The sequence below is a fragment of the Hemitrygon akajei genome, chromosome 12 (genome assembly GCF_048418815.1).
Source record: "Hemitrygon akajei chromosome 12, sHemAka1.3, whole genome shotgun sequence".
NCBI classification, from domain to species: domain Eukaryota; kingdom Metazoa; phylum Chordata; class Chondrichthyes; order Myliobatiformes; family Dasyatidae; genus Hemitrygon; species Hemitrygon akajei.
In genome coordinates, this window is record NC_133135.1 from 44808603 (window position 1) to 44829090 (window position 20488).

General features: G+C 40.1%; 1 protein-coding gene across 6 annotated transcripts in view; it reads right to left on the reverse strand.

Annotated features, from left to right (window-relative positions):
• The window catches only part of osbpl9 (oxysterol binding protein-like 9), a 185267-nt gene extending 165100 nt beyond the window's left edge, over nucleotides 1–20167 (reverse strand). For all 6 annotated transcript variants that reach the window (XM_073063024.1, XM_073063021.1, XM_073063025.1 and 3 more), the window contains exons 1-2: nucleotides 19779–20167; nucleotides 4330–4380 (exon numbers count right to left, since the gene is read on the reverse strand). In XM_073063024.1, coding sequence (XP_072919125.1) covers nucleotides 4330–4380; nucleotides 19779–19889 — 162 coding nt within the window. In that variant the 5' untranslated portion in view covers nucleotides 19890–20167. The remainder of the gene's footprint in view (nucleotides 1–4329; nucleotides 4381–19778) is intronic.
• Between the last annotated feature and the right edge of the window lie 321 nt (nucleotides 20168–20488).

Here is a 20488-nt window from a genome sequence, read left to right on the forward strand (position 1 = left end):
AGGTTAGATCCTCAGAGATCTTGACACCCAGGAACTTGAAGCTGCTCACTCTCTCCACTTCTGATCCCTCTACGAGGATTGGTATGTGTTCCCTTGTCTTACCCTTCCTGAAGTCCACAATCAGCTCTTTGGAGTAGTAAGGAAGGATGAACGATAACAGGCAGGTTAAGCCAGGTTAAGCATGGAGTTCAAAGACAGGGCCAGGTGGCTAACAAATGCCTGGGAAGTGGGGTAAAGATGGTGAAAATATGGGGAGGACACCCAACTGGAGAACTCAACATTTGTACCATTGAGTTGTCGGATTCCCTGATGGAATGTGAAGCATCATTCCTCTCATTCCTCTGGCAGTAGAGAAGGCAGAGGACAAACAGGGCTGCGTGGGAATGGGAAAGATAATTGAGATCACATGTTATTGTGCTCAAAGCCTAAGTGCTGTACAAAATAGTTACCCAGTTTGCACTTCCTATCATGGACATAGGAGACCATATAGGAAGTACTAAATATAGCAGTCCAAATTGGAGGTGGTGCAAGCAAATCTTTGCCTCAACTGAAAAGGCAGTTTAGGTCAATTGGTTGCGATGAAGGAGATGTGCAGGGTAAAGTGGCAAGAGCCAGGGAAGGGTAGAGAGAGGGATGAGCAGAACTGGGATTCAAAGGGAGTGGTCCCTGTGCAAGGCAAGAAGGGGTGGGGAGTAGAATGTGGCTGGTGGTGGAATCTCCAGATGATCTGCTGAATACAGAGGCTAGTAAGGTGAAAGGTGAGAACCAGGCTATGGTTCTGTCTGAATAGAGGTGGATTGAGAGCAGAAGTTCAAGAAACAGACGAGATGCAAGGGAGGGCTCCATCAACCACAGTAGAAGGAAATCCAATCAGGTCCATCTTAGAGCAGATGAGACAGATGGAGAGACAAGGAAAAAAATGTTAGCATCTTTACAAGAAAAAAACTGAAAAGAACTGCAATCTAGGTAGCTGTGGGACTTAGTAGGTTTATCATAAGTGTCCATGGATAGTTTGGCTCCTGAAGATTGGGAGAGGGTCTAGCAAAGGGGCAGGAGAGTCAGAAATGCTCTGCATGCATTTGAGAACAGGATGGAAATTAATGGGGAGGTGATAAAAATTGATCAGTTCTATACGGGTGCAAGAAGCAGCACTAATGCAGTCACTGACGTATTGGAGGAACAGCTGCAGAGTGGAGAGCATTTGGAATAGGAACTGTTCCACATAACTAAAAGAAAAACTGGCACAGCTAGAGCTCATAATGGGGCCTCAGGACTATACTTCTGAGCTGTAGAAGTGAGAATATTCATGAAGGAAAAATAGTCCTATTTTGCCCTTTCTTCCACCCCACCCCAGTTTGATCCATCCACCACGAGTTCAGTAATGTGGCGAGCAAAGTTAAGTGAAGTTTTCCCCTCTGGTTTAAGAGCCTGATGTTTGAGGGATTGCAATTGTTCCTGAACCTTGTGGTGTGGGTCTTGAGGCTCCTGTACCCTTTTCCTGTTGGCAACAGCGAGAAGGCATTGCCTGGGTGTTGCTGGGGGGGGGGTTCCTTGATGATGGATGCTGCTTTCCTCCTACAGCACTCTGTGTAAATGTGCTCAAAGATTGCGAGGGCTTTACCTGTGATAAAATTGAGCCATATCCACTACTTTTTGTAGCATTTTCCATTTAAGGGCATTGGTGTTTCCAGACCAGGCTGTGATGCAACTAGTCAATACACTCTCCACTACACATCTATAGAAATTTGTCAAAGTTTCAGACATCATGCCAAATTCTCACAAGCTCCTAAGGAAGAAGAGGCACTGTCATGCTTTCTTCATAATTGCACGTGTTAGGCCCAGGACAGATCCTCTGAAATGACAACACTGAGGAATTTAAAGTTGCCAAACTTCTCCACCTCTGATCCCCCGATGAGGACTGGCTCATGGACCTCCGGTTTCCTCCCCCTGAAGTCAATAATCAGCTCCTTGGTTTTACTGACATCAAGACACTCCAGCAGCCATATGCACCTTCATTTACCTTCCCACCAATATTTTTCCTGTCTTTTCAACACCCCCTCCCCACTTTAAATTCAGCCACACTTAACTATCTTTGTCTCCCAACTCCACCACTCTCTTCCCCTGCCTGGTTCAATCTGCCTGTTAACCTTCAGTTTTCCTCATTTTACCAATCATCTCTGCTTCTACCTCACCATGTCCCATTTCTCTTTAAAATGGCTCCTCCATTCAATAAGATCATGACTGATCTGGCCATGGGCTCAGCTCCAATTTGCCTTTTTCCCATAATCCTTGACTCACTTACTATACAAAAATCTATTGAACTGTGCCTTAAATATATTTATCAAGTTAGCCTCTACTGCTTCAAGGGAAGAAAACTCTACAGATTCACTATTCTCTGGGAAAAGCAGTTTCTCCTCATCTTGATCTATTCCCCGAATCTTGAGGTTATTCCCCCTGGTTCTAGTCTCCCTTACCGGTGGAGACAACTTTCCTGCCTCTATCTTACCTATCCTTTTCAGATTGTATCCATTTCGAGTTAGGCCAAATCTAACCAATCTTAGTTTTTCCAGGGAGGAAGCTATCAAGAAGGTTGATGAAGAGTAGACAGCGGACATTTAAAAGGTCTTCCAAAGTCCATATAGACAAAGTCCTGCATGGGAGGCTGTTCCAGAAGTTTGAGTTGCACACTTTTCAAGATAAAGTAGCCATTTGAATTCAACATTAGCTTAGCAGGAAAAGATAGAGTGACAGCAGATGGTTGTCTCTCTGACTGGAGGCCTGTGACTTGTGATGTGAGGATCAGTGCTGGGTCCATTGTTGTTTATCATTTATATTAATGATTTAGGATGATAATGTGGTAAACTGGATCAGCAAACTTGCAGTTGACACCAAGATTGGCGGTGTAGTGGACAGCATGAAAGGTTATCAAAACTTACAGCATGATCTCAACTAACTGGGAAAATGGGTTGAAGAAAATGGCACAAGGAATTTAATACAGACAAGTGTGAGGTGTACATTTTAGCAGGACAAACCAGGGTGCATAGTGAATGGTAGGGCTCTGAGGGGTACAGTAGAGCAAAGAGACCAGGGAAGAGATCCACAATTCCTTGAAATTGACACCACAAGTAGATAGGGTCAAAAAGTGACCTTTTTGCACATTGGCCTTCATATATCTGGGGTTTGAGTACAGGAGTTGGGACATTATGTTAATTTATATAAGATGTTGCTGAGGCCGAATATTTTTGAGTGCGAGAGGGGAAGTTGAAGGTTTTGCTGCTACTGTCTCTGTTCTTTTCTGTGAGTGAGAGGAGGTTGGGAATTGATATTGGTGTTCTTTTTTTTCTGCAAGGGAAGGGGCATGGGACTTTGGGGTTTACGAGTTTTGTTTCTTTTTCATGACAGGGCAGGGTGTTTATGTCTTCTCTTTCAATAACACCCACTGAGTTCCTGTATTTTATAGCTATCTGGATAAGACAAATAGAGTTGTATTGTACATGCAAACTTTGACAATACAATGTACCTTTGAGTATTGTGTGCTGTTCTGCTCAACTACCTCAAGAAAAAAAATCAATAAGATTAAAAGAATACAGAGAAAAATTACCAAGAAGTTACCAGCAATTGATGACCAGAGTTATAAGGATAGGTTGAATTGGTTAGAACTTTATTTCCTGGAGTGCAGAACAATAGGGGAAAGGTGAAACAATCTTAGAAAGGTATACAAAATTTGAGGGGGATAGATAGAGTGAATGTATGCGGGGTTATTCCCCACCAGGTTGGGTAAAAGTAGAACTAGGGTTCATAGGCTTAGGGTGCAAGGTGAAATAATTAAGGGAGAAATTTCTTCATTTGGAGGGTGGTGTGACTATGGAATGAGCAATCAGTGGAAGTAGTGGATGAGTAATCAATTCTAACATTTAAGAGAGGAGAGTTTGGTCCAATGATGTGCAGAGTTTTGTCCACAACTCTGCAGTTTCTTACAGTCCTATGCAGAGCAGTTGCTAAACCAAGTAGATATGCATCCAGACAGAACGCTTTCTATGGTGCATCCATAAAAATTGGTAAAGAGTCGACAGGGACATGCTGAATTTCATAAAAAGGGAGAAAATTTGTTTAGCACTGGTATTCACTGGATCCTAAAAGTCAAATCAATTGGACAACAATTTGGAGGAATCAATTTCACAGAAAAGATAAACTAAAGCCAAAATGAAGAATGTTGAGCAGAAATTATTGAAAAATTTAAATATACAACAAATTGAGATTTTAAAATATTTTGATACATTAGCAATCTGATTCCACAAATATACCAACAGTGGAATTTATTCAACTTACCCTCAATCTGACACAGCCTCTTCTGGAACCTCGCATCATTTTGTCCTTGGACTGGGGGGGGGGGGGGGGATTAAAAAAGAAAAGTAATGTGAACCTGATTATAAGATACAACAACAAAAAACAGATCAAATTCATATTCTGAAATCAATTAAAAAAGCACGATCTTTCTGATAAGGGAAGAAAAATAACTTTCATTGCACATTAACCAGTTGAACTATTGGGACAAAAAGCCCAATCTTGAATTTTGTTGGAAATAGGGAGCATGAAGTAAACAATATAGGTTTGTCTAGAATAAAAACAAAAAATAATCCAAAATGTTACAGTTGGGTGGGGGGGGGGGGGGGGGAGCCAAATTTTATGACACTCAGAAGAAAAAAAAAATACATGGGTTGAAAATAGTCACTCCTAGAAGCCAATGGCTTAAAAATTATTATTTAATCACTGAATGAACAAATCACAAGCATATAGGTACAATAGCTAATGATGTAAAACCAAAACCAACAAAAGGAAACAAGGTGGACTACAAATGAAGTCGTGATATTTTAAATTCTTATTACCAGCTTAATTTGAGCAGAAGGATACTTTATACACTTACAAAACAGTTTTCGTTCTGGTACTTTATTATATTTTTAATTATCTCGCAATTTTCCACACACAAAAACAATACTCCAACTAAAACAAAACAATCACATATAAAACACAAATGGCCCCAGTCTGGATGGACTGCAGGACAATCAGTTGCGTTAATGGGCACAAGAAAGAAAAAGTTACTGGGAAATGAGAAAGGGAATAATTTGAGAGCTAACATAGCCACTTATCTACTGCTACAATGTAAGAAAATATACTTAAGTAATAAAATATCCAAGTGCAGCACAAATAGGCCATTCAGCCCACTGAGTCTGCTCAACAAGATCATGGCCAATCTTCTGACTCAATACCTGTCCTATTGTCATGTCCCTTGATCCCACTAATGTCCAAAATTCTATTTAATAAAATTCTGAATACAATCAATGACTCCACACTCCTCCTGGACAGATGATTCCAAAGAGTCACCATCCTATTTCACGTTGCCTCAATCCTGAATGTCTTGTGCCTCACTTTGATGCTGGCTACTATTTCCATTCTCCTCAACCAAAGAAATCACCCTCCCTGTATCTCTGGAATTTTACCCATTTCTATGCAATCTTGTTCCATTCTTTACAGTTGTATACAATCACGAATCAAGTATAATGTGTTCCTAAGGGGTTCTCTAATAGTGGGTCTTCAGCGGCTGTAGAGGCCAATCTGGGATTGACATACTCTGGTGCAGTGTGGGCACGACTTAGTGGTGGCTGTGGTTAATGGCTGGGTCCTTTTGTTGTTCAGTCTCTCCTCTTTCAGCTGCCACTTGTTCTTTGCGGCACAGCAAAAGCCGCTCTCATGTAGCGCAGCTCCCTCTTGAACAGATTCACTGTAGGGGTATCTATTGAGGAGAAAGGAAATCATAGGCTGGTTAGCCTGACTTCAATGATTGGGAAGATGTTGGAATCGATTATTAAGGATGAGGTCTCAGTGTACTTGGACACACATCATAAAATAGGCCCTGGTCAGCATCGTTTGCTCAAGGGAAAATCTTGTTTGCCAAATGTGTTGGAATTCTTTGAAGAAATAAACAGGACAGAAAAAGGAGAATCGGTTGATGTTGTGTACTTGGATTTTCAGAAGACCTTTAACAAGGTGCCACATGAGGCTGCTTAATAAATTAAGAGCCCATGGTATTACAGGAAAGATTCTAGCATGGAAAAAGCAGTGGCTGATTGGCAGGAGCCATGGAGTGGGAATAAAGGGAGCCTTTTCTGGCTGGCTGCCGGTGACTAGCGGTGTTCCACAGGGGGCTATGTCTGGACAGATACTTTTTACATTATATGTCAATAATTTGGATGAGGAAATTAATGTCTTTATTGCAAGGTTTGCAGATGATATGAAGACTGGTGGAGGGGCAGATAATTTTAAGGAAGTAGAGGGGCTACAGAAGGACACAAGACAGATTAGGAGAATGTGCAAAGAAATGGCAGATGGAATATAGTGTCAGGAAGTGTATGGTCATGCACTTCGGCAGAAGAAATGAAAGGGTTGACTATTTTCTAAATGGAGAGAAAACACAAAAAAATGATTTGCAAAGGGACTTGGGAGTTCTTGTACAGGATTCCTCCAAGGTTAATTTACAGATTGAATCTGTGGTGAGGCAGGTAAATGCAACGTTAGCATTCATTTCAAGAGGACTAAAATATAAAAGCAAGAATGTAATGTTGAGACTTTATAAAGCACTGGTGAGACCTCACTTGGAGTATTGTTAGCAGTATTGGGCCCCTTATTTCAGAAAGGGTGTGCTGAAACTGTAGAGGGTTCAAAGGAAGTTAACAAAGATGATTCCAGGTTTGAATGCTTGTCATATGAAGAATGTTTGATGGCTCTGATCTTGTATTCATTGGAATTCAGAAGAATGAGGGGTTACCTCATTGAATCCTATCGAATGGTGAAAGGCCTTGATAGGAAATATCCTCTCCACATCCACTCTATGGTGGAAGAGTCTAAGACCTGAGGGCCACAGCCTCAGAATAAAGTGGCATTCTTTTAGAACAGAATTGAGGATGTATTTCTTCAGTCAGAGTGGTGAATCAGTGGAATTCTTTGCCACAGGCTGCTGTGGAGGCCAAGTCTTATGTATATTTACGGCAGAGATTGATAGTTCAGGCCATGAAGGGATATGGGGAGAAGGCAGGAGACTGGAGCCGAGCGGAAAATTGAATCAGCTAAATGGTACAATTCAGCTCCTCTATCTAATGGTTTTACAGTCTAAAACAGCAAAAGAAAAATGTGATGTATTGCAACAAGTAATTTCCCCTAAACAGGATGGGCAACTGATCAGCTGACTTACCAAATATATTACAAAGTCATTGTGCAAATGTGCATCTTGATGTGAACAACTTCCATCATTCAATAGCCATACACAGCAAAAATATGGACAGCTTCACTCAATTCACAGGATTTCCTCTCCCAACTAAAAGGTTATGAAAAAATTACCAACAAACTGCAATGACCAAAACACACATTGTGCAATATCCTTCCAACATATTTCTCAACTCTAATGTAGCCCAGAGCCAGGATACTGTTCAATGCCCTGTCAAAATTTGCAGTAGCCTTGCATCAACTCCAAGTCATGAACAAAATCTTGGTCCATTTTGTGGCAATAACTCCAAATCTCAAATCTAGATCTATGCTTCTCGAAATTGCATGCCCCTAGTTTGTAAATTCAAATATTATCTTTATTCTTCTTAAATAGCCCCTTTAGTGTTAAATGGAAGCAAGATTCTCCTATTTCTGTGGGATCTGACATGGCTGTCATCAGCAATCTGAGACCTGCAACAGCCATTTTAAAAAGCATTTAAAAGGTGCTGGCAAGTAGATAGTTTGGGAGATAACACACTTCTGCCTTCACATGTGCTCTACCTTTCTCTATAATTCCAATATTCTTGGCCCACATCAACTTGAACAGGGATTTCTACAACTTGATAGGCATGTTACACCTTTTCAACAACATTCTTCAATTGTTTCTTCTGTGGCAACAAATTACCAGATAGACAATGGAGCTCAGCATAAAGAAGCCAGTTTGGGAATTGAGTTCTGGACACATGAACAATTTGGCATGATCATACAAGCCACAGCAAAACTAGATGCTGATATGCGTTTGCTTATCCTGGATTTATGGGATTATTTGTGCTCTTTCTCTCCTGTACCTGAAGATAGCTACCACAAAGAACAACAGTGTCTGCTGCTGCACTGTAAACCAGGAGCTTTATGCTTGGAAGTCACATGTTCAATTATCACTCAAAGCCCATAGTGACACACTAAACGTGAATTTCAACTGTAATGAATACCTTTGCCAGGCAATACTTCCCTATAATAAACTCCCCACCTACCCAAAGGACAGGAAGCGGGATACATTTTCCAAGAGCCGATTGTGGAGCCAATTGTTAGGAGAAGCACAAAAAGATTGGAAATAATTTGTTAAGATGACAGATTGAATTCTGCTGAAAGAACAAGAAAAATATTGACGTAATGAGTAGTCTTGCTTGATACTTGTCTACACTGACGGTGAGTCCGTTATCTTATCAATGGATCTACCACAACTTGTCTAACATCATGTGCAGAAACAGGACAAAAATGTATTTTTAGGGCATCAAGATTTGAGAAGAATGCTCTATAGTCCATCCTGATCTGCCAAGTTTTTTGATGAGAAAAAGACATGCAACATGGTTGATCAGTTTTCTGTGTTTCTTCTGATGTTGGAACATGGTTAAGATCATATCCAGTGTACTTCTACAGGGATGAAATCCAGTTTCTTCACAGTTTAAATATTAAAAAACAAAGGGAAAAAAAAGCAAATTATTATTTTTAATAGTGTTAGCTCCTGAATAACAAAAATTGTTGTCTGTGCATTTTATTCTTTCTTTGGGTTTAATGAAAATTTGTTATTTGATATGAAACATACTAACAAATACACATTTTGGTAAATGACTTTTTTTTAAAGCTGCTAAGTAATGTGCAAAGTATTACACAACAAAGCTTAAAGACTGCTTAATACTTGCTATAATTAACAGCATAACTCTATAATAGTGTAGAAACTTCAGCAGATTCCAAGCCTAATCATTCATTACACAGGCAGTAATAAGACGTGTCAGGCTTGAATGATCAATCATGTTACCAAACATACATTATCAGCACCAAAGCAAGCATATTATTACAAGTAAATTACTGATGACAACCATGAAAGGTTGACTTGCAGAGAACAAATAACAGATGACACTCCACGTAAGTGCCATTACAAAGAAAGCACAACAGTAACTCTACTTTCTTAGAAGTTTGCAAAGATTTAGCATGTTATGTAGAACTTTGACAAACTTCTTTAGATGTGTGATGGAGAATATATTGGCTGGTTGCATCATGGCCTAGTAAAGAAACACCAATGCCTTTGAATGCAAAAGCCTACAAAAAAAAAGTGGATATAACCCAGTCCATCATGGTTAGTTGTCCCCACCATTGAGCACATCTACAAGGAAGGCTGTTGCAGGAATGTAGCATCCATCATAAAGGACTGCCACCTTCTAGGGCACTCTCCTTTCTCACTGCTGCCATCAGGAAGATGGTACAAGACCCTCAGGACCAACACCACCAGGTTCAGGAACAGCTATTACTCCTCAACCATCAGGCTGTTGAACCAGAGGGGATAAGTTCACTTAACCTCACTTGCCCCATTACTTAACTATTCCCACAACCTATGGACTCAAGGCAAGGACTCTTCATGTCAAGGTCTCAATATTTATTCACAAACAAGAGAAAATCTGCAGATGCTGGAAATCCGAGCCATGCACACAAAACGCTGCAGGAACTCAGAAGGCCAGGCAGCAACAGTGGGGAAAAAGTAGAGTTGATGTTTCAGGCCAAAACCCTTCAGTAGGGCTGATATTTATTGCTAATTTATTATTAGTTTATTTTTTTTTCTTTTTGTATTTTCACAGTTTGATGTCTTTTGCACATTGGTTGTCCATCTTCATTGCCTCCAGCCCAACTGGGTTACCTGGCCAAGTACTAAAGACCTGTGCTGATCAACTGGCTCATATGTTCACCAAGATCCTTCGCCAAGTCTGTGTGAGATACCCACCTACTTCAAGAAGGCTTCAATTATTCTGGTGCCCAAGAAAAGCATAGTGACCTGCCTCAATGATTATCGCCCAACAGCACCTACATCTGCATCGATTAAGCATTTTGAGAGGTTTACTGATGACATCACTGTCATAGGTCAAATCAAACGTGGTGATGAATCAGTGTATAGGAGGGAAATTGAAAATCTGGCTGAGTAGTGTCATAACAGTAACCTTTTATGCAATGCCAGCAAGATCAAGGAGCTGATTATTGACTTCAGGAGAAGGAAACCACAGGTCCATGAGCCAGAGGATCAGAGGTATAGCGTGCTGTGTATTTAATATTTAAATGTTTGACAAGCTACCTTTATACTATTCCAGTTAGCATAATTGACCATAATACCCAAAAATGGTTCTTGTCCATACATATGAAGCAGAGGTTGCTTTGAACACCTGAAGAGGAATCCTCTGATTTGGTTGGTTCATTGATTGGCTCTATTTCACTGTTTGGTTCCAGCCTGCGCTGTATTGTTGTGCAACCTGTTTTCCGTAGATCTGTAGGTAAAGTTGAGAAGGTGTACTCGACTTATCAACCGTTAAACTGCATGAACTCGTTCCATACTGCGACTCAAGGGCACCCTGGTTGCTGATTTATGCATCCCCAATAACATCTGTTTGGTTGGCAAGGTCAGATGAGATTGCCGAGTTTCAGAAGTGTTGTGACAACAAGTGCTCACCACCTGCAGAGCTATGGTTCTTCGTGTTCCAGTACCTCATCCTTTTTTTGGGGCAGTGCCTGCTCTACTAACAGTTGACCAGGTCTCATGTCTCAAGTTAGGGTACCGCGTACCACCGCCCCTCCAAGAATCTTGAATAACCCCGCCCGTCTTTGGGAATCACTGATGTAGAGTCTCCTCCTCCTGACAGGACATATGGTATTGACTTATCCTGCACCAGTAGATTTACCTACCATTCGGCAGAATGATGGGACCAAGGACAACATTCAGTACAGACTCAAAGTTAGAAATATCTTCAAACCAATGAGCAACATATCGGGATCAACCAAGTAGAACATCCACACCATGGTAAAGCTGCACCGGAGGTGTATTATGTCCACACTCTTTAACCAGTTACAATGCTGGCTCCTGACAGAACAAGCTTGCCAAGCTATCATCATTCCACACCGTGAGCCTCTGTACTTTCCAGCCAAGAAAAATCTCCAACCATGCCTTACTCCTTCAGAGTCATCAAGAGGACATGGTCACAATCATGAGGAAGCATTGTGATAGACTGGGCACATGATGAGAAGAGAGGCCAATTCCATCATCATGACAGCACTTCATTGGACCCCTGAAGGACAGAGGAAAAATGGAGGGTAAAGACAACTTGGTGCTGTACCACAGAGGCAGAAATGAGGACCCTGAACGAAACCTGGGGCACAACAGAGAAGATGGTCAAGAATAGAGATGGAGGACCTTCATTGATGTCCTACACCAGCTGTGTGATGGGCAGTAACCAACTCCTGTTCACCAGTTCATTAGTGAGACTGATGGTAGTGAGATGCACGGCCTCTGTTGTTGCGTGTACCAGGCCCTCAACCTGTGGCATTATTCTGTTACAGTCACACAGGAGAGGAGGTGGTGTAGGAGAGAACAGAGGCACTGGAATTGGTGCTGGGTCCCCATGTTGGTGCAACTGTGCTCATCTGAATTTGCACAAGATGAGGATATTGCCACGTGCTTGTTCTTGCAGAAACCTGGCTACAGGATAACATCCCATTCACAATCAATCTTCAGGCCATACCACTCAGGACATGGGCTAATAATATTTTATGTGTGACTGTATGTGCTATCATACTATATGTGCTATGTACTGTAGGCGATTATATGTACTGTGTTTCGCACCTTGGCCCTCCCTAGGGGAATGCCGTTTCATTTCGCTGTATACATTTGTATGGTTGAATGACAAACTTGAACTTGATGCTAATGTGATCACAATCTTTGTCAAATTGTTAAATAAATGATTTATCAACTAATTCGCGTGCACTGTCAACCCATTTTTGCCAAGAGACTGGAGACTATACATTTTTGATAAATTCAAATGAATGTTTGAGTGATTAGCAAAAAAATTGAATCATAAAAGCATACTGAAGGTGTAAACTACCCTCCCCCCCCCCGCAGATGTGTGAGGAAATTTCTTTGGAAAGGTAAGATGTCAAGAATATCGTTGGAAAAATTGACATGTAAATTTGACCTAGGAGGGTTACAACTCCCAAATTTTAAGAATTATTATAAAGCAAATCAACTTAGATTTATTGCATCTTTTTTTGATTAAGATAAACCGCATGGATTAGAATAGAGTTAGATAAGATAGGAGAAAATATACCAGAAGATTTAATATATATATATTAATGGGAATCCAAATGGATATGGGAAAAGAATGAATCTCTTATATTAAAACATTTGATTGATTTATGGAATAAGATAAATGTTGATGATGAGATAAAGAAATCTTTATTAGCAAAGAGAACCCCAATTCAAAATAGACTCATTCCTTTTACAATGGATAACCAACTTTTATATAACTGGTTTCAAAAAGGGATAAGATATATAGGTGACTGTTTTGAAGGAGGTATATTGATGTTGTTTGATCAACCAAAGAATAAATATAAAATATCAAATAACACTCTTTTCTGTTACTTTCAATTAAGGGCTTATTTAAGAGATAAACTGGGTCAAACAATGTTAATGCCGAAGCCTAATGAAATAGAAATTTTAATTCAAAAAGGAAAAATTTACTTCTTGTATGTATAATTTGATTCAAAAACAGACAATTAAACAAGGAATTCATAAGTCAAGACAAAAATGGGAAACTGATTTGAATATTAAAATTGATGAAACAAGTTGGTCAAGACTATGCCTTGACAGTATGACAAATACAATAAATGTCCGAAGTAGATTAGTACAATACAATTTTTTTACAATTATATATTACACCACAAAAAATAAATAGATTAAACCCAAATTTATCTGACCAATGTTTTTGATGTAATTAAGAAATTGGTACTTTTTTTTTTACACTCTACTTGATCTTGTTTTAAAATTCAACCTTTTTGGATAAATTTAAGACTTTTACTGGAACAAATTATTGGAAAACAACTTCCACATAACCCAATATTATTCTTATTAGGCGATATTGAAGGGATAATACCGAAACCTAAATTGAATAAATATCAGAAAAAATTTATAAAAATTGCATTGGCAGTAGCCAAAAAAGCTATTGCAGTTACTTGGAAATCAGATTCATACTTAACTATGGACCATTGGAATAATGAAATATTTAGCTGCATTCCACTTGAAAAAATTACTTATAATTTAAGAAATGAATATGATATATTTTTGAAAATTTGGCACCCTTATTTACAAAAGATAGGATTAAATATATAGGTCCTTTGAAAATAAAATTATTAGCTATTTGGGAAAAAAATAAAGATATATACTAAAGTTATTCTGAACTCCATGGAGCACGTGGGGATCTTCCGATATCCAGGCAATCTTTCTTTCTTCTTTCTTTCTCTTTTTTTTAGATAGGGATGTTAAGGGGAGGGAGGATTAAGGGGAGGGGGAGGGCTGATATTAACTTTTATTACTCTATTATTCTATTCATTTTATGTAATTCTCTTAAAAATTTAATAAAAAATATATTTTAAAAATTAACTACAGCTCATTGCTTAACACAATCATTCCTACTGCTCTGATCAAAAAGCTCGAAAATCTGGGCCTCTCTACCTCCCTCTGAAACTGGATCCTTGACTTTCTCACCAGAAGACCACAGTCTGTGTGTATTGGAAATAACATCTCCACCTCTGATAATCAACACTTGCACACCACAATGATGTCTACTTAGCCCACTGTTCTACTCTCTCTGCACCAAATGACTGTGTGGCTAAACAAAGCTCAAATGCCATCTATAATTTTGCCAACAACACAACTGTTGTTGACAGAATTTTAAATGGTGACGAGAAGGCGTAGAGGAGCAAGATATATCAGCTAGTTGAGTGGCATCACAACAATAACCTTGCACTCAACATCAGTAAGACCAAAGAATTCATTGTGGACTTCAGAGATATTAAGACAAGGGTGCATACACCAGTGCTTAGATTTCAAGTTCCTGAGTGTTAACATCTCTGCAGATCTATCATGGGCCCAGCATATCAATGCAATTACAAAGAAGGCACGACAGCGGCTGTATTTCATTAGGAGTTTGAGGAGATTCGGTATGTCACCAAAGACCCTCTCCAATTTCTACAGATATACTGCGGACAGCACTCTAACTGGCTACGTCACCGTCTGGCATGGGGAGGGGTGGTGGGGAGAAACACTGCACAGGATCAAAGTTAGCTGCAGAAAGTTGTGGACTCAGTCAGTTCCATCATAGGCACTAGCCTCCCCAGTATCCAGGACATCTTCAAGGAGCAATGCTTCAAAAGGGCTGCATCCATTATTAAAGGCACCCATCACCCAGGACACATCCTCTTCTCATTGCTACCATGAGGCAGGAGGTATAGGAGCTTCGAGAAATACATGATTCAGGAAAAGCTTCTTCCCCTCACCATCAGATTTCTGAATGTACATTGAGTACAATCTCTCTACTTTTTCCCTCCTCTTTCTTCATTATTTAACCTTTTAAATATATTTATACTTACTGTAATTTACTCTTTTTATTATGTATTGCAATGTATTGCTGCACATAGCAACAACAGATGCCAATGATTCTGAAAATATCTGGAAAATACTTTGTCACAAATAAACAATCTCACACCTATTTTGTTAATCCTTAAACCAATTTCAGAGAAGAATCAGAATCAGGGTGGTCATCATTGACATATTGTTAAATTTGTGGATTTGCAGCAGCAGGACAGGGCAGTACATTACAACAATACAAGTTACAATAAAATATTTTTTTTAAATGAATAAGTAGTGCAAAAAGAGAGCAAAATAATGAGGTAGTGTTCATGGGTTCAATCTGATGGTACAGTCAATATTTTGGGTCAAAATGTCAGCTCTACCTTTATTTCCATAGATTCTGGCTGGACTGCTAAATTCCTTCAGCATTTTGTATGTGTAGCTTGAATGCAAACAGTTTGTTGGCCTTTATTCTAAGAGTATCTGAAATCAAGAGACAGAGCTGGCTCCAATTGTTTAATACCCTGATGAAACCACATCAGAAATATTATATACAGGCCTGGCTTTCCTCCCCAGGGAAGGAGGAATGTTTTGAAGATTCACCAGATTGATCCCAGGCTTTGCATATTTGTCACAAAATGGAGAGATTAAGCAGACCAGGCCAGCGCAATTCAAAAAAAAGAGATGATCTACTGAAACATAAAAATCTTGCAGGTCATTTGATAGACTTGATGTGGGGATAATATTTTTCTTAACCGAGGCATCAGTCACTTCTGGTAGTGATTGGCCATTTTAAGTCATGAGGAAGAAGATACTTATTTATGAACACGGAAATTTAGGTCTGGAACATACTGCCAGGAATAATAGTGGAGTCACATTCAACTTTACCACTTAAAAAAAAAGTATTAGTAAAAAAGTAATCATAAGGTTACCGGAGACCAACAGATTTATGTCATGCGTCACTAGTATGGACTCAGCAAGCTAAATGTTAGCCTTCCTTACTGTAGTCAATACAATGAAAACTGTTCTGAGCATAACTGAAACACAGTGTATAGCTCTGTGAACAATATATGAAGGAGATCACAATCAGGAGGCACACTGAAGGTTTAGTATAATTAGAGCAGGTATTTGATGAAAGACGTGAAAACATGAAATTTGTTCATGAAAAATGTGAATCATACACTTCAGGAGCAAGAAAGCAAAACAATAGCCTTCATTACCCAATGACAATTCTGTGCATTAATTAAAAATTAATGGACCACATTACTCATCACTCCTTTTCATTGACTACATCTTTTCTTGTACCAGCATCTGTCACAGTACCAGCTTCAGTTCCCTCCTTTGGCCATTGCACAGTAGAAGTCCTGTCTCCCACTGATGCATTATTGAAGACACATAATTACCTAACATTTAAAATTCACACAAACACATACCCAATCCTATCACCCATCCTTTGGATAGCTCGAAGTGTTAGGACAAATAAAATCATGCAGGAAGGAAACAAGTCCTTTGGCTCACCATGCCCATGCTGGTCAATCTATATTAAATTACATGCTCCAGTACTCAATTCATAGTCTATATGCTATTACATTTCAAACCCTCATCTAAATACTTCAGTGTTGTGAGGGGACCTGCCTCCAACAAATAAAATTACTTACACTCTGAAATACGAGTACTTTATTATTTACTACAGATCCAGTTAGGGCCCTTTAATACAAAATAAAACGGTAGGACAGTGTCCAATCATGCAAAGTAAAACCCACTGGCATTAACTGTTTTCATGATAGTTCAATCGTGTGAAGATTTTAAAAATACAGTGGATTCTGGTTAATAGGGACACATCAGGACCAGTACATTTTGGCCTAAGTAAGCAACTGCTCCAATTATCTTAACTTCTAGGGAAGCAATTACAAAGATATCAAAAAAGACAAACTTTTTATCTGAGTAACAATTTATGTACTTAAATGTAATACAGAAAAAACAGAATGCTACCAATACCTGTACTGTACCATAAAACTGTATTAGTTATTGACAAAGGGATTCCTAGTGTACACTGCCGCATTCTTTTGATTGACTGCAAATAAACAAAAATCAGTGCAGACAGCTAGTGAAGATAATGGACTGCCTTTGTACAATGGTTTAGATGACTGCAAACTTTAAATTCTTCTTTTTCATTCTAAACTTCAAGATGATTGTCGATACCTTGAAATTCTTTGTAGTTCATAACTTGAAGTAGTGAAATTATTTCATTTTCACTCCCCACTATTTCTGGCATCTCCAAGTCCAAATGTTTGAAACCACTGTGAGGAAAACAGGTCTGAATTGCCTTACTGCATATTTCTCACCAAACATCAGTGATAAAAATCAAACACACACAACTAAGTCTATTTAAAAGTCTATTCACTCTAAGTATGGTATAGTGTCTCACGGTCACACCAGTGCACACCACTGATGCTAGTTAGAAACTGTTCAGCAACAGTCTCCCATCCCAATCCAGTGGCATAATGAAGGGAATTCCAGCTATTTTCTCAAATAGCTTTTGCTCTTTAAGAGTTGTTCCAAATAAGCAGCTGCCACAATTAACCAATGCCCAAATAATCAGAATCCACTGTACTTATATACTCATAAACATGGAATTAAATGAACAACAAACAGATGTTCTTTTCACAACATGAGACAATTATTAATGAAAGGTTCTAAAGGAATAAACAGCAAAGGAAACTGCACTGATATACAGTGATTACTCATATTTTAAAGGCCAAAATAATCTCTCACTCTACAGAGAAGGGAGACAAAAAACTGCAGCAGTCTTCCAAACCATCTTCGCCTTCCAACAAGATCAAGGCTGACCTATCTAATAAAACTTAATTTCTTTAATATCCAGAAATCTAGAAATCCCAGTTTCAGACATTAGCTATAACTGAATATCCACAAGAATCATCATCAACATGTGCTGTGCAGCATGAGATAGGTGATCATAGTCTTATGACTATGTTTTTCTACAGAAGTGGTTTGCCATTGCTTTCGTCTTGGCAGTGTCTTTACAAGATGGGTACCCCAGACATTATCAATACTCTTCAGAGATTGTCTGCCCGGTATCAGTGGTCACATAACCAGGAACTGTCATGTGTATTAGCTGCTAATAAGATCATCCATCACCTGCTCCCATGGCTTCAGGTGTCCCAGAACAGCGGGAGGGGTCAAATCACAAACAAGAGAAAAGCTGCTGATGCTGGAAATCTGAGCAATACACACACACAAACTGCTGGAGGAACTCAGCGGGCCAGGCAGCATCTATGGAAAAAAAGTACAGTTGGCGTTTCAGGCCAAAACCATTCAGCAGGACTGGAGAAAAAAAGATGAGTAGATTTGAAAGGTGGAGGAAGGGGAGAGAGAAACACCAGGCAATAGGTGAAACTTGGAGGTGGGGGGGGGGAATGAATCAAAGAGCTGGGAAGTTGATTGGTGAAAGAGACGGAAGGCCATGGAAGAAAGAAGGGGGGGGGGGGGTAGGAGCACCAGAGGGAGATGATGGGCAGGCAAGGAGATAACATGAGAGAGGGACAAGGGGATGGGAAATTCCGTTTGGGTAGCCTCCAACCTGATGGCATGAAAATCAATTTCTCAAACTTCCAGTAATGCCTCCAACCCCCACCCCACCACCTTCACTATTTCCCATCTCCTTATCCCTCTCTCACGCCCACCCATTGCCTCCCTCTGGTGCTTCCCCCTCCCCCCCCCCAATTCTTCTATGGCCTTCTGTCTCTTTCACCAATCAACTTCCTAGCTCTTTGCTTCATCCCTCCCCCTCCAAGTTTCACCTATTGCCTGACACTTCTCTCCCCCCACCTTTCAACCCTCAGCTTTTTCCCTCCAGTCCTGCCAAAGGGTTTCGGCCTGAAAGGTTGACTATACTTTTTTCCATTGATGCTGCCTGGCCTGCTGAGTTCCTCCAGCATTTTGTATGTGCTGCCCGGCGGAGGTGCGAAGCAGGTGCTACATCTTGCCCAAGGGTGACCTGCAGGCTAGTGGAGGGAAGGAGCACCTTTCACCTCCTTTGGTAGAGACATATCTCCAACCTGTCAACCAAATTCACAAGAATAAAGAACTCCAAAGATTCACCACCTTGAGTGAAGAGATAGGCATTCTAAAACTACATTCATCTTACACAATGTAATGAAAAAGGATCAACATACCAATTTAATCAAGAGCAGTAAAGTGGATTCACTTAAAATAAGGCTAACAAGGCTATTTGTCTCTTAACTATCCAGTATTGTGACTGCATGTTACACATTTCCTCAGAAAAATAAAATCACTTCTTTTTTAACATTTCAAAATGGCGTGAATTTACTGAGGGCATTTTTCCCCATTCCAGGTCCACGTGTAATGAATTTTGTTTACAAATTAGATAAACGTTCAAATATTTAACACTAAATTATATAAAAATACTTCGTCATAAATATTTAGCAAAGTTTTTGATTGATGATGTGCATCATGCATTTATAAACAAAAGAAACAAGGGTTTAACAAATATTTCGGTGTAACGAACACTTCAACGGACAGCAGATAACACTAGACTGTGTGACATTCTTTTGTAAAGTGAACCTATCATTTTTCTACCTGATAAGTGTGGATTTGCCGTGCTCTGCGGAGCATTTTGCACACTCGTGGGGGGGGGGGGGGGAATACTTGTACTTTTGTTCCACAAAGCCACCACCTAATAGGCCACTCGACTATCCTAAAGCTATTTCACCTACTCTCACCTACCAGCCTAACCCTTTAAACTGGAAGTCCAGCCCATGAACTATACGTTCATTTGCTAGCCCTACTCAGTTGACGAGCCAATTTTACGAACTAGGAACGCGATTTGATGGCTGCCCCGTCACACACGCAGCAGGTTGCGCCCACCGGGGGCTGTGGGCCCTCTCTCGCCTTGCTGTCCAAGTTGGTGTGATACACGAATGCAGCCCGCCGTAAAGGCAAACGGGTGGGGATAAAAAAACCTGCAGGATGACAAGCGGGCTGCGGCTTCCACTGCGCTCCCCCGCCCCGGAGGCCACTAATTCACCTCGAATCCACTCACCGTGTAGTAAGAGAGTAGGCCAGCATTGTAGTCGAGCACGAACCAGCGGTACTGCCACCCTTTCATAACGTTGGTCCACTTGCTAAGCGGCCCTTCCATGATCGACGCCATCTTCGGGGAATGATAACAAACCGACCACTACGTCAGCGCCGCCTGCTCATTGGGAAAAGAACTGAGCTGAGGGGAGGAGACGCAGATTTTATCGCTGACGAGAGATTTTTTTTAAAGTGGCCAGGTTTACACGCTTACTATTTGCGGTGACACCAACTCCGTATTAATTTAGCTTATTCTCCCGGTTACTTGCCTCTTTACCTCTCAGTTGCTCAACCGGCTCAAGACTGTCTGCTGGAGAGAATCACATCATCATCTGTAAAGCCAACGCAGCGGATTAAATCAATGAAGTGTAAAACAGTTTACGGCAAACAATAACGGCCGTTTTGTTTTCTCACATAAAAACTAAAAATGCTTTCTCAGCTCTTCAAACACATGAGAGTTAACTATCAGTTCGTCAACATAAAAGATTCTGCAGAAGCTGAAAATTCAGAGTAACGCACAGAAAATGCTGGAGGAACTCAGCAGATCAGGCAGCATCTGTGGAAAGGAACAGAGTCGACGTTGCGGGCCGAGACCCTTCCTCAGGACTGGATCGTCTTTAAAACGTATGAAGTTTCAGAGGACTGTACAGTAAATTGACAAACGTTACACATGCA